Genomic DNA, 14986 nt, shown 5'->3' with positions numbered 1-14986 from the left:
CCTTGAATCTATGCCCCCTGATTATTGACCCCTCTACTAAGGGGAAAAGTTCCTTTCTATCTACCCTATCTATGCCCCTCATAATTTTGTACACCTCAATCAGGTCCCCCCTCAGCCTTCTCTGCTCTAAGGAAAACATTCTGAAACCCCAGCCTGTCCAGTCTCTCTTCATAGCTGAAGCGCTCCATCCCAGGTAACATCCTGGTGAATCTCCTCTGCACCCTCTCCAAAACAATCACATCTTCCTATAGTGTGGCGACCAGAACTGCACACAGTATTCCAGCTGTGGCCTAACTAGCGTTTTGTACAGCTCCATCATAACCTCCCTGCTCTTGCCTTCATTAGCCGAGGCATAGAATATAAGTATCCCATATGCCTTTTTAACCACCTTATCTACCTGTCCTGCTGCCTTCAGGGATCTATGTACATGCACACCAAGGTCCCTCTGATCCTCTGTCCTTCCTAGGATCCTACCATTCATTGTGTATTCCCTTGCCTTGTTTGTCCTCCCAAAATGCATCACCTCACACTTTTCAGGGTTAAATTCCATCTGCCACTGTTCTGCCCATCTAACCATCCTGTCTATATCCTCCTGGAGCCTGAGGCTTCCCTCTTTGCTATTTACCACTCCACCAATTTTTGTGTTATCTGCGAACTTACTGATCATACCTCCTACATTCATATCTAAATCATTAAATAGCAAAGGACCCAGCACCAATCCCTGCGGTACACCACTGGACACAGGCTTCCAGCCACAAAAACAACCTTCGACCATCACCCTCTGCCTCCTGCCACTAAGCCAATTTTGGATCCAATGTGCCAAATTGCCTGGATCCCATGGGCCCTGACCTCCTTGACCAGTCTCCCATGCGGGACTTTGTCAAAAGCCTTACTGAAGTCCATGTAGACTACATCAACTGCACTACCCTCATCCACACACCTAGTCACCCCCTCGAAAAATTCAATCAAATTGGTCAGACATGATCTCTCCCTGACAAAGCCATGCTGACTATCCCTGATTAATCCCTGCCTCTCCAAGTGGAGACTAATTCTGTCCCTCAGAATTTTTTCCAATAATTTCCGTACCACTGATGTTAGGCTCACTGGCCTGTAATTCTCTGGTTTATCCCTACTACCCTTCTTGAACAATGGTACTACGTTAGCTGTTCTCCAGGCCTCTGGCACCTCCCCTGTGGCCAGAGAAGTTCTGAAAAGTTGTGTCAGAGCCCCTGCAATCTCCTCCCTCTCGATACTAATTTGTTCAAGTATATCACAATCCCCCTGCCTGATTACAATGCCTACATCACCCTTCTCCATAGTGAACACAGATGCAAAATATTTGTTTAAAACCTCACCTACATCTTCCGGCTCTACACACAAATTGCCACTTTGGCCCCTAATGGGCCCTACTCTTTCCCTGGTTATCCTCTTGCCCTTAATATACTTATAAAACACCTTGGGATTTTCCTTTATTTTGCTCGCCAGTGTTTTTTCATGCCCCCTCTTTGCTCTCTCAATTTCTTTTTTAAGTACCCCCCCCTGCACTTTTTATACTCCTCTAGGGCTTCCACTGTTCTTAGTCCTTTGTTTCTGCCAAAAGCCTCCCTTTTTTTTTCCTAAACCATTCTTGTATATCCCTTGACATCCAGGGTTCCCTGGGCTTGTTGGTCCCACCCTTGACCTTTACAGGAACATGTTGGCGTTGTACTTCCTCTATTTCCTTTCTGAAAAACTCCCATTGCTCTGATGTGGATTTTCCTACAAGTAGTTGATCCCAGTCCATTTTGGCCAGATCCTGCCGTATCATCTTAAAATTGGCCTTCCCCCAATTTAGAACCTTTATGTCCGGTCCATCTTTGTCCTTTTCCATGACTACCTTAAATCTCACCGAATTATGGTCACTGTCACCAAAATGCTCTCCTACTGACACATCCACCACTTGCCCGGCTACATTCCTTAGAATTAGGTCCAGTACCGCCCCCTCTCTTGTAGGACTTTCCACATGCTGGCTCAAAAAGCTCTCCTGGATGCACTTTAAGAATTCCACACCCTCTAAGTCTTTCACACTCTGACTATCCCAGTTAATATTGGGGAAGTTGAAATCCCCTACTATTATTACCCTATTATTTCTACGTTTCTCTGAGATTTGCCTGCATATCTGTTCCTCTATCTCCCCCTGACTGTTTGGGGGCCTATAATGCACTCCCAGCAAAGTGCTTGCCCCCTTTTTGTTTTTAAGTTCTACCCATATGGCCTCATTAGAGGAACCTGCTAAGATATCATCCCTCCTTTCAGCAGTAATTGACTCCTTGATTAATATTGCGATACCCCCCCTCTGTCTCGCCTGAAGATTCTATACCCCGGAATATTGAGTTGTCAGTCCTGCCCTTCCCTCAACCATGTCTCTGTGATAGCAACAATATCATACTCCCGTGTGTTCATCAATTCATCTGCCTTACTCACAAGACTCCTTGCATTAAAATAAATGCCATGCAGCCTTGCCATACTCCCTTGTGCCGTTACATATTTGCTCTGCCTTCCAGGCTGACTTGTTTTTTCCTCTGTATTTGGCTATGCATCACCCCCTACTATAGCTCCACTCCGTATCCCATCCCCCTGCCAGGTTAGTTTAAACCACCCCCCCCCCACCCCCCAACAGTGCTAGCAAACCTCCCCGCAAGGATGTTGGTCCCGTTCCAGTTCAGGTGCAACCCGTCCGACTTGTACAGGTCCCACCTTCCCCAGAAGCAGACCCAGTGATCCAGGAAACTAAAGCCCTCCCTCCTGCACCAACTCTTTAGCCACGCATTCATCTGCTCTATCCTCCTATTCCGATACTCACTAGCACGTGGCACCGGCAGTAATCCAGGAGATTACAACCTTTGAGGTCCTGATTTTTAATCTGCTACCTAGCTCCCTAAATTCTTGTTGCAGGACCTCATCCCTCTTTCTACCTATGTCGTTGGTACCAATGTGAACCACGACCTCTGACTGTTCGCCCTTCCCCTTCAGAATGCCCTGCAGCCGTTCAGTGACATCCTTGACCCTGGCACCAGGGAGGCAACATACCATCCTGGAGTCACATCTGCGGCCACTTTTCTAGAAAAAAAGAGCCCCCAGCCTGTTCAGCCTTTCTTGATACATATATCCTCTCATTTCTGGTATTACCCTTAATCTTTTTTGCACAATCTCCAGTGCCACTATATCCAAGGAGCTGAATTCCAGAGGTGAGGTGAGAGTGACTGCCCTTGACATCAAGGCAGTATTTGACCGAGTCTAGCATCAAGGAGCCCTAGCAAAACTGAAGTCAATGGGAATCGGGGAGCAAACTCTCCACTGGCTGGAGTCATACCTAGCACAAAGGAAGATGGTTGTGGTGGTTGATGGTCAATCATCACAGCCCCAGGACATCGCTGCAGGAGTTCCTCAGGGCAGTGTCCTTGGGCCAACCATCTTCAGCTGCTTCATCAATGACCTTCCTTCCAACATAAGGTCAGAAATGAGGATGTTCGCTGATGACTGCACAGTGTTCAGTGCCATTCACAACTCCTCAGATAATGAAGCAGTCCATGCCCGCATGCAACAACACCTGGACGACGTGGCAGGTAATATTCGCGCCACAGAAGTGCCAGGCAAAGACTATCTCCAACAAGCGAGAGTCTAACCACCTCCCCTTGATATTCAACGGCATTACCATTGTCGAATCCCCCACCATCAACATCCTGGGAGTCACCATTGATCAGAAACTTTACTGGACCAGCCACATAAATACTGTGGAAACAAGAGCAGGTCAGAGGCTAGGCATTCTGCGGCAAGTGTCTCACCTCCTGACTCCCCAAAGCCTTTCCACCATCTACAAGGCACAAGTAAGGAGTGTGATGGAATACTCTCCACTTGTCTGGATGAGTGCAGCTCCAACAACACTCAAGAAGCTCGACACCATCCAGGACAAAGCAGCCCACTTGATTGGCACCCCATCCACTACCTTAAATATTCACTCCCTCTACCATCGGCGTACCGTGGCTGCAGTGTGTACCATCTACAAGATGCACTGCAGCAACTCGCCAAGGCTTCTTCGGCAGCACCTCCCAAACCTATGACCTCTTCCACCTAGAAGGACAAGGGCAGCAGGCACATGGGAACACCATTACCTGCAAGTTCTCCTCCAAGTCACACACCATCCTGACTTGGAAATATATCGCCGATCCTTCATCATCGCTGGGTCAAAATCCTGGAACTCCCTAACTAACAGCACTGTGGGAGTACCTTCACCACACGGACTGCGGCGGTTCAAGAAGGCGGCTCACCGCCACCTTCTCAAGGGCAATTAGGGATGGGCAATAAATGCTGGCCTTGCCAGCGACGTCCACATCCCATAAACAAAGTAAAAAAAAATATCGTTCTTAGACTACACTTGTGGTCTCCATATTATAACCAATGTTCTATACAAGTTTAACACAACTCCCCTGCTTTAATTCTATCCCTCTAGAAATGAACACCGGTGCTTGGTTTGCCTTCTTCTATGGCCTTGTACAAATATACAGATTATCTGGTCATTATCACATTGCTGTTTGTGGGATCTTGCTGTGCGCAAATTGGCTGCCGCGTTTCCTACATTACAACAGTGACTACAAAAAGTACTTCATTGGCTGTAAAGTGCTTTGGGATGTCAGGTGATTGTGAAAGGCGCTATATAAATGCAAGTCTTTCTTTTATTAACCTGCGTCGCCACTTTTAGTGATTTGTGTATCTGTACCCCTAGATCCTCTTGCCCCTCGACCCCATTTAGACTCTTATTATCCAAGCAGTATGTGGCCTCCTTATTCTTCCTATCAAAATGCACCTTTTCACACTTAACTGTATTGAAATTCATTTGCCAATGACATGCCCATTCTGCAGGTTTATTAATGCCTTTCTGTATTTTGTCACATTCTTCCTTTGTATTAACTACACCTACCACTTCTTGCCTTCCGCCAGTCTGAGTAATTACCCTTAATCTCTACTTTTTGTTTGTAGCCAGCTTGCTATCCATTTTGCTACCTGTCCCCTGAGTCCACATCAATGTTCCCTCTATTTTATTTTTGGGCTGTGCTGGCCATTCAAATTTCTGCGCATACGCAGTTTTTCTATTTAAATACCAGCTCACCGGCTGCGTGGGACCTTCAGAGTGCAGCTTAAAGGGAACGTTGGTCCACATGCTCTGACCTTGATCATGAGTCTAGTATGCAGTACCTCATTGAAGGCCTTTGGAAAATCCAAATAGATTCCATCTTGCATTATCCTTGTCTACTCTTTCTGTTACTTCTTCAGAGAATTCAGTAAGGTTGGTCAAGCATGACCTTCCCTTTTGAAATCCGTGCTGACTACTCTTTATTACATTTTCCATTTCTAGATGTTTTTCTATTACATCGTCGAGTAAAGATTCCATTATCTTTCCTACCACTGACGTTAAGGTAACTGGTCTATAGTTGCCTGGACCTGTTCTATCTCCTTTTTTAAATATCAGAATAACATTAGCTGTCTGCAAATCCTTTGGCACTATTTCCTTTTCTAATGATTTTTTACACATATGTAATAGTGCCTCTGCAATCTCATCCCGAACTTCTTTTAATATGTGCAGTTGTAATCTATCCAGACCAGGGGTTTAATCCTCCCGATGTTTGATTAGTTTATCAATTATCCCCACTTTCTATCTTAATGTCTTTTGATCTCTTATAATTTGGAAAGTTCCAAAACTGCGACCAAGTCACGCATCAACCTGACTTGGACACATATGGCTGGGTGTTCAGTGACGAGTGACTCACCTCCTGACTCCCCAAAGCCTTTCCACACGCTATAAGGCACAGGTCAGGAGTGTGATAGAATACTCTCCACTTGCATGGATAAGCACAGTTACAATACTCGAGTTCGACACCATCCAGTACAAAACACTCCGCTTGATTTGCATGCCATCCACAACCTTAAAATTTCACTCCCTCCACCACCGGCGCACCGTGGCTGCAGTGTGTATCATCTACAAGATGCACTGCAGCAACTCGCCAAGGCTTCTTTGGCAGCACCTCCCAAACCCGCGACCTCTTCCACCTAGAAGGGCAAGGGCAGCAGGCGCATGGCAACACCACCACCTCCAAGTTCCCCTCCAAGTTATACACCATCCTGACTTGGAAATATATCGCCATTCCTTCATCGTCGCTGGGTCAAAATCCTGGAACTCCCTCCCTAACAGCATTGTGAGAGTACCTTCACCACATGGACTGCAGCAGTTCAAGAAGGCGGCTCACCACCACCTTCTCAAGGGCAATTAGGGATGGGCAATAAATGCTGGCCTTGCGGGCAATAAATGCTGGCCTTGCCAGCAATACCCACATCCCGTGAAAGAAAAAAATTATAAAAAAGGCATACATCTTTAAGGGAAAATGTTTTCTTGTACAATGCACTTGTAGTTAAGAAAAGGTTCTGCACCATATCACTAGTACTCTGACTGAAAACTGCAATGTTCACAGAATCACAGAAACCCCACAGTGCAGATAGAGGCCATTTCGGCCCATCGAGCCTGCACCGACACATATCCCACCCGATCCCCGTAACCCCTACACCAACACATATCCCACCCTATCCCTGTAACCCCATGTATTTAATCCCCCTAACACTAAGGGTCAATTTATCATAGCCAATCAACCTAACCTGCACATCTTTGGACTGTGGGAGGAAACCGGAGCACCCGGAGTAAACCCACGCAGACACGGGGAGAATGTGCAAACTCCACACAGACAGTCGCCCGAGGCCGGATTCGAACCCGGGTCCCTGGCGCTGTGAGGCAACAGTGCTAACCACTATGCCACCGTGCTGGAAGAGAACTCAGCACAAGTATAGTAAGTTCAAACTGGGACTTGAACACTAGCGAATTCACATAAAAGTATTTTCATGTCGAGCTTTGCCTTGTTCTGTAACATGTGTTGCTGTTATGTTTTGCAGGGCTACAAGTCAAGAGCAGCTGAATACTACTCAAGTAACTGGTCCGAATAGCACAACCCAGCAACTGGATATTAGCTTTTATTTAGGAACATATGCAGGTATAGAGAAGGCAGTGTGTGTTTTTAAAAATCAATAATTCAGTACTATTCCTTCACTGAGAGGGCAAGCAGATGGCCTGCTCCTATGCTTCTGTCAATACCACTCTGTGAAGGTGCATAAAAGAAGTCCAGGTTAACTCACCCTTGAACTATTTTTCCCTCCCTCCCTCCCTCTGGGAAAGAGCCCACACTTATGCCTCACTTATTATTGTGAACTTGCAGGAATGAATCCACATTCTGTAATATTTAGCAGTCGTAAAACCAAGTATTGAAAAAAATGTATGTGAAGAAAACATTCTCAACAGTGCAGATAAAAAGGGAGAACTTCGATCTATGCGTTACAACATGCTCTTCGGACTTCCAAAAGTGCTTCTCAACCATTAAATTACTTTTGATGTGTAGTCAATGTTGGTTGAAGGAGGAATATTGGCCAGCACACCAGGAGAACTCCCTGCTCTTCAGTATGGGATCTTTTATGTCCACCTGAACCAGCAGATAGATGGTTAAATGTATCGTACGAAAGATGGACCTCTGAGCTCAAGACCTGCAGTAGGGTTCAAACCTACAACCTTTTCACTCCAAGGCAAGAATGCTACCAAATGAGAACAGCTGATACCTTGTGTATTGCATTTTGGCGCTCATTTTTACTTAATTAAATATTGAAATATTTAATTGCAGAATTCATGCCCACAACATAGATAAAATGATTGGATGGAAAATCCTGTGAAGCTCACCGACATCTGAACCTGAATTCCATCTTTAAGAACATGAATTTCAAAGAACTGCAGTATTATAATTCAGTTTCTTCTTTGATGTATTCAGGCCAAATTGCTCCAATGCTGTCATTTTAAATTATTAATTTTAATATCAGTTGATGAGCTGACCAAGCAATATATTGTTTTATTTTCCCCCTTCAGGTTTAACAATAGCTGTGATACTGTTTGGAGTTATCAGAAGTTTGATCATTTTCAAAGTATTGGTTAATGCATCACAGACGTTGCATAACAGAATGTTTACATCCATTATAAGAGCTCCTGTTTTATTCTTTGACAGAAATCCGATTGGTAAGTGTGGAATACTAGATATTTTTCTTTTGGTAAAAGAGAACATATTGATATAAATGGAATAGTAAATGGCCAGCATTCTAGTTCAGATAGTTTAATGCAACAGTGATTGAAAATTAAGGTTTTATAATGTCAGTGCTGGGATAAGAGAATTAACTCTGGAAACCTGTGCCTGTAATTATGCTCAGCTACCACTAGGGGACAGTGTTCTCTGATGTTAAGTGGCTGTTGAGAAAAGTTAAGCTTTGTATATGCAGGTTCTTGTATACATGTACATATTGTCATTCATTTGAATTATTTAAGCATTATTGTCAGGTGGGATGATCTGGTCTATGACAATTATCAGTAACTAGTGTGTAAAAAAAATTACTGAAAGTTGTCCTTTAAAGAAAATAATTTACATTGAAAAAGAAAGAAAGACTTGCATTTCTATAGCGCCTTTCATGACCACCGGACGTCTCAAAGCACTTTACAGCCAATGAAACACTTTTGAAGTGGAGTCACTGTTGTAATGTGGGAAATTGATGGAAAAATATTTCTCTAAAGCACTCAAAAAAGGGGAAACAAAAGCTTGACTAGTTACTTTCCTAACCCATGAGTTAGTGGTCTTTGAAGTGTTCGGGCTGGATTTTCATTGGGCTGTGGAGTCGGGATTAGAGGCGTGTGGGGGTTTAAAATCTCGAAATCGGGGGTCCCGACCCCAACCCGCCTCCATGCCAGTTTCAAAGGAGGCGGGTACCCGCCCCGCACTGGGGTCCGCCTCCCTGAGGCGGGTAGGGGATTAGTGCCAATTAACTGCCTGTTAACAGGTAGTTAACCGGCAGTTTTTAGCCTAATCATTATTTTTATTGTTGAAATGTGGGATTCCCGGCGGCGCCAAACCACGCCAAGTTAGCGAGGAGGAAGAGTGTGTACCAGGTACATGGTAAAAATGTTAGGCATCGAAGAGGAAATTGAGCTTCTTGGAGTCAGCTTTAGCAAAGGAAGAGATGTGGGAATTCTGCTAGAGGCCAGAGAAGATAGTAAGAATAAGCATACTGATAAATGAAGGACTAAGGGTGAAGCCATCAAAGGTTAGAGGAGTTGGTTAGACATAAGAGACATAAAGGGGGCAGGAATGGTGCATATAAGCCCAAAGCAGGCGGCACACCTGGAGTGTACGGGGACGTGGAGGCCCTGCCGATCTTAACGGCAGGCCATCATTTACATTTAATACTCCTGGAGTCCCACCCCACACCCGATGAGCTCCAGCACCTAGCCTGCGGGCGGGAGTGGAAATTTTGTGGGAGGAGGCCGTAGCCAGAGACCCGTGGGAACTGTCCCGGACAGTCAGTGGGACTTGGGGATGGGGGGCGGGGGGAGGCCTGGGCTGGAGAGGTGCAGCATTCCTGCTCCTCCTGGCCCACTAGGAGTTCTGACAGAAATCATTTTTATAAAACTTGCCAGTTTTATAACAATGGCCTCTTCTGGCCAGTCGGTGCCCCCCACCATGGCTCTGCAGCGGGGCTCCAGATCGTGCAAAACTTCACCTGCCTTGCAGCAAGAGCCTCAGCTGACGTAAAAGTAGGCAAAGATGAAATGGCGCCAGGCGAGAATGGAGCAACCTCAGACCAGTAAGTCGACTCAGCCTAATCTTAACTCCTCCCACACACCAATCTCGTTGTGCGAGGGGGGCGGGTGTTAAAATTGAGGGCAAAGTCTTTGAAAGAAACACGTTTTTCATTACCCTCTTGAAGTACACGCAGGAGATGAAGACATAGTGGACTGGGTATTCCTTTGCATCCTCGCCTGAAATAGAGTAGAATCGTGGCAGAAAAGGGGTCAAAAGTGGGCAGCAAATCTCACTGCTGCATTCCTGCCCTGAACTCAAGTTCTCTCCCACTGCTGCCACCACCTGCCCACACCTTCCTCGCCCGCTGTGTGTAAATGCTAATGGGAGAGCGGGGCCTGGCTTCCCGGCTGATTTTTCTGCTGCCTGCCGCTCCCTGGGACCGCCTGGAGAAAGGTGGTGGTAGGCCCAAGGCTCCAGAATTCTTTTAATGGAGGGAAAGAGCCCAGTAGTAACTTCCCCTCCCTCCATTTCAACCCAGTGCCTTACCTTTCTAGGCCTCTGTCTTAGTCAAGTCCTTTATGTAAAAAAACCAATTTTGGGATGCTCTTTGGGGCTCTTTCCATCCCTCAGCTGCCTCTTGGGTTGCTGTAGTGGTGGTCCTACTAGAGCACTGCTGGGATTATGCACGTTGGCAGCAATCCTGCTGTGAGCCTGCACTGCATAAACAGACCTGACCTAGGAAAATGGGGTTGGGTCAACAGGCAGACTGACCCATGATACCATCGCAAAGAGGAGAATCCAGGCCAATCATTCAGCTACTCCACTGCTGTGCACACAGTCTGAAGGAAGTTAATAATTGTAGCATGGGATTATCAGAAAAGTTGATATGGTTAGATGATGAGTGGAATTCATTGATCTGAAGAGCAAACAGTGAGGGAAGAGAGGAATGAACCTGGGGAGTGCCTGAGGTAAAGGAAAACGAGTACAAGAATGAGCCATCAACTAAAGCACAGGTTGAGCGATCCAAGAGAAAAACTAAACAGCTATGGACTTTGCTTCTTGACAATTATTTAAGCTGAACACACTTAAGTTTACACAAGTTTACACAACTAAGTTTACACAACTGGCATACCTGTTGAAAAACAGTGTCGGTGGGTGTTATTTAATGTGGTGTAAGGAATGAGCAAGCTTTTATCAAACCTTGGTTATACCACCTTCCTTAAACCACAGTAACACCCACCTTGGAGCTGGTTCAAAGGCAGAGCTTCAAACAGGAAAAAGTTAGTGAGAAAGTCCATCTGTTTGTGAATTGGGTGCAGATATGATACCAGAAATGCGAGGGTACACCTATCAGGAAAGGATGAACAGGCTGGGTCTCTGTTCTCTTGAAAAGAGAAGGCTTGAGGGGTGACCTAATAGAGGTCTTTAAAATCATAAAAGGTTTTGATAGAGTCGATACAGAGAGAATGTTTCCACTTGTGGGGAAGAGCAAAACTAGAGGCCATCAATATAAGATAGTCACCAAAAAATCAAATAGGGAATTCAGAAGAAACCTCTTTATCCAGAGAGTGGTGAGAATGTGGAACTCGCTACCACAGGGAGTGGTTGAAGTGAATAGTATAGATGCATTTAAGGGGCAGTTAGATAAGCATATGAGGGAGAAGGGATTGGGGGGTTATGCTGATAGAGTTAGATGAGGAAAACCGGGAGGAGGCTCAAGTGGAACATAAACGCCGGCATGGCCTGTGTCTGTGCCGTTTATCCTATGTAATATATTTGAAAAGAGCTTTTGAAGTTGCCTTCCTTTTCCTTTCCCATCCCCACAACAAATGATTGGAAAACTAAGACAGTCAACTGGGATTTAGGCAGCCCAGATCTCATCAACTTATCTTTTTATTTTATAGCAAATGCTTAGGTGTGTGTTTACAAGGCTGTAAAACACTTAGCAGGTTTAGATGATTAACTAAAGAGCTTGCTTGAGTGATTTATGCAGTGCAGTTTGTTGGGAGGGTAAGAGGAGAACATAATTAAAGATGTATTATTTTGCATGTCAGTGTTGGTTTTTATCCACATAACACCGATGATGTGTTTGATTCAGACCATTACATTAACATAATTTCCCTTCTATGCACCTTCAGAAAATGACTTTGTTTTCCCACAAATGTAGCACCTTCATGGCTCACAATGACGTCTGTGTATAATATTTATACTTGATACAGACAATTCCTAGAAAGATACTGACATCTACCAAACATTCTGCAACAAATATCTCCATTTTATTTTTAGGTTATTTAAACTCCTACGCTATCACACTAGTATCCAAACACTGACCCCTGTGGGACACCACCTAATAGCTCCCCTTCGTTCGACATTACCCCCTCACAGCTACTCTCTTTCTCCTATTTTTCAACCATTTTCTTAACCAGTATCATGTTGCACCCTAAATTCATGGGTTTCTTAGTTCCACATAAAAGGCTTCTATTAAACTTTGTCAAAAACATTCTGAAAGCCTCAATAAGCAATATCATAGGCTATTTTATCTGTAACATGCTTAAAGCTGAGGTGAATTCCCAGGTAAGATCTTCTCATTTTAAATTCCTGCTGACTTTTTTTATTAATTTGTGCAGGTACTCCTCCCAACCCGTCCATTATTTCGATTCGTTTACCTGATACTGATGTGTACATGAATCACCCTGTAGTTGCCTGAGCCAGTTGCACGAGTTGCTGGAAGGGCATCTGCACTAATCTTGTAATAATGTAAATTAGAGATTTACATTTCATCAAAAGCCTCAAAAATTTAAATAGGGAAATTATTATCTTGAAACATTGACAGAAATATTAAACGGACGGAATGTTGTGGTGTGTTACTTTACACTGTGGTCTGTGAAACCACCATAAGTGTTTAATTTGGGTCTGGAAGCATTTTGCCACTAAATCCTAGACATCTGGTTGAGAGAGGGGCAATCTTTCCCAGCCTCGTGCTCATGAATTTTTCCACTGATGACCTGGTTTAAGGTATAATTCCTGATGGTAGCACTGTATATGCCCATTGTTGCTGACAGCTGTGGTTACCTGGTCAGTGGAGTTGAAGGAAGAGAGGGAGGGGTGAATGGAGAAGCATTACCTACCAGAATAAGGACATGCGTCATTATTCAGTTTTGAACTTTGGTTTTGGATTCACCTTCATAAATGTACAAATTTTACACCATCTAAACCAGAATTCATAGCCGAAAATCCAGTTCTGCCCACGGCCTCCTAAGCAACCAATTTACCTATGATGGATGAACTCTCTTCCTTATACTTGCATTGTTTGAGAGGTTGTTTCTTGAATATTTTAAATTGTTTTAAAGTTTATTCATCAGTGTGACTCACCCAATGGTGTAATTTGCTCCAATAAATGCAGGATATTAGAGTGCAATAACTATTTACTGTAGTGCCTAGAGTAGGTGTGGTTGGGCTTGTTTGGTTGTTGACTTTTTAAACAAACATCATATTGTTTTTACAGTTGTAGGCAGACTTTATCTGTTATCGGGTGTGATGCTATAGAATAGTTTTAAGGGAGGCGTACTTGAACTGCAAATAATGTCATAGGTTTTATATGTTATAATGCTATTACAGTTAACTGTTATCTGGTTGCTGTTGTGTTGCTATCAAGTAACCATGATAAAACAAACTGCAGTTAGGAAATACATTTCAATATTTATGCTGACTACTTTGACATTTCACTTATCAGCATAGGTCTTTCTGGGTATACTTTCATAGATACATAGATACATAGAAGATAGGAGCAGGAGTAGGCCATTCGGCCCTTCGTGCCTGCTCCGCCATTTAATGAGATCATGGCTGATCCTTTAATTCAGTATCCCATCCCCGCCTTCTCTCCGTAACCCTTAACCCCTTTTGCCCGTAGAAATATATCTAATTCCCTCTTAAATATATTTAATGAGCTGGCATACACTGCCCTCTGTGGCAATGAGTTCCACAGGTTCACCACTCTCTGAGTGAAGAAATTCCCCCTCATCTCTGTCCTAAATGGTTTAGCCCTTATCCTTAAATTATGTCCTCTAGTTCTGTTCTCACCCGCCAAGGGAAACATTCCTTCTGCATCCAGTCTGTCTAGACCTGTCAGAATTTTATACACTTCTATGAGGTCCCCTCTCAATCTTCTAAACTCCAGTGTGTACATCCCTAAACTACATAGTCTCACCTCATAGGTCATTCCCGCCATTCCTGGTATCAGCCTGGTGAATCGCCGCTGCACCCCCTCCATGGCAAGAACATCCTTCCTCAGATGAGGCGACCAAAACTGTACACAGTACTCGAGGTGTGGTCTCACCAGTGCCCTGTACAGCTGCAGCAAGGTATCCCTGTTCCTGTATTCTAACCCTTTTGCTATGAAGGCCAGCATACCGTTTGCCTTCTTGACCGCCTGTTGCACCTGCATGCTCGCCTTCAGTGACTGGTGTACAAGAACACCCAGGTCTCTCTGTACTTCCCCCTCTCCCAATCTATTGCCATTTAAATAATAATTTGCCCTCCCGTTCCTGCACCCAAGGTGGATAACTTCGCACTTGTCCACATTATAGTGCATCTGCCATTTATCCGCCCAATCGCCCAGTCTGTCCAAATCGCTCTGGAGCTTCCTGGTCTCTTCCTCTGAGCCCACCCCCCCTCCTAGTTTAGTGTCGTCTGCAAATTTGGAAATGCTGCATCCGACTCCCTGATCCAGGTCATTAATGTAAATTGTGAACAGCTGGGGGCCCAGGACAGATCCCTGTGGTACCCCACTTGTTACTGCCTGCCATTCAGAAAATGAGCCGTTTATTCCAACTCTCTGTTTTCTATCTGACAGCCAGTTCCCTATCCACGCCAAAACTTTCCCCTTTATCCCATGAGCCTCAATTTTCCATGCTAATCTTTTATGTGGGACCTTATCGAAGGCCTTTTGGAAGTCCAGGTACACCACATCTACTGGCTCTCCCCCATCTATTCTACCAGTTACTCCCTCAAAAAATTCCAATAGATTAGTCAAGCACGATTTACCCTTTGTAAATCCATGTTGACTCTGTCCTATCCTGTCCCCATTTGCTAAGTGCTCCGCTATTTCATCCTTAATGATGGACTCCAGCATTTTGCCCACAACTGATGTAAGGCTTACAGGTCTGTATCATCGGCTTTAATAGTTCTGGGTTAAAATGACAAAGATAAGTTAGATTGTGATTCTGAACTTCAACAATTAAAAATAAGAAAGAAAGACAAATCAGAATATTTTCTTAATGGTGAGAGACTAGGAGCTG

General features: G+C 44.5%; 1 protein-coding gene across 1 annotated transcript in view; it reads left to right on the top strand.

The window, feature by feature from the left end:
• abcc4 (ATP binding cassette subfamily C member 4 (PEL blood group)) overlaps positions 1-14986 on the top strand; it is a 516746-nt gene that overhangs the window by 274567 nt on the left and 227193 nt on the right. The window contains exons 18-19 of the mRNA XM_085999895.1: positions 6976-7073; positions 7991-8137. Coding sequence (XP_085856021.1) covers positions 6976-7073; positions 7991-8137 — 245 coding nt within the window. The remainder of the gene's footprint in view (positions 1-6975; positions 7074-7990; positions 8138-14986) is intronic.

Source organism: Somniosus microcephalus, chromosome 10, assembly GCF_052327205.1.
Source record: "Somniosus microcephalus isolate GS21.2 chromosome 10, FLI_Smic_1.0, whole genome shotgun sequence".
In the NCBI taxonomy this organism is placed as follows: Eukaryota; Metazoa; Chordata; class Chondrichthyes; order Squaliformes; family Somniosidae; genus Somniosus; species Somniosus microcephalus.
The sequence above is the reverse complement of the archived record's forward strand: the minus strand, read 5'-3'. Positions and strand labels throughout refer to the sequence as shown.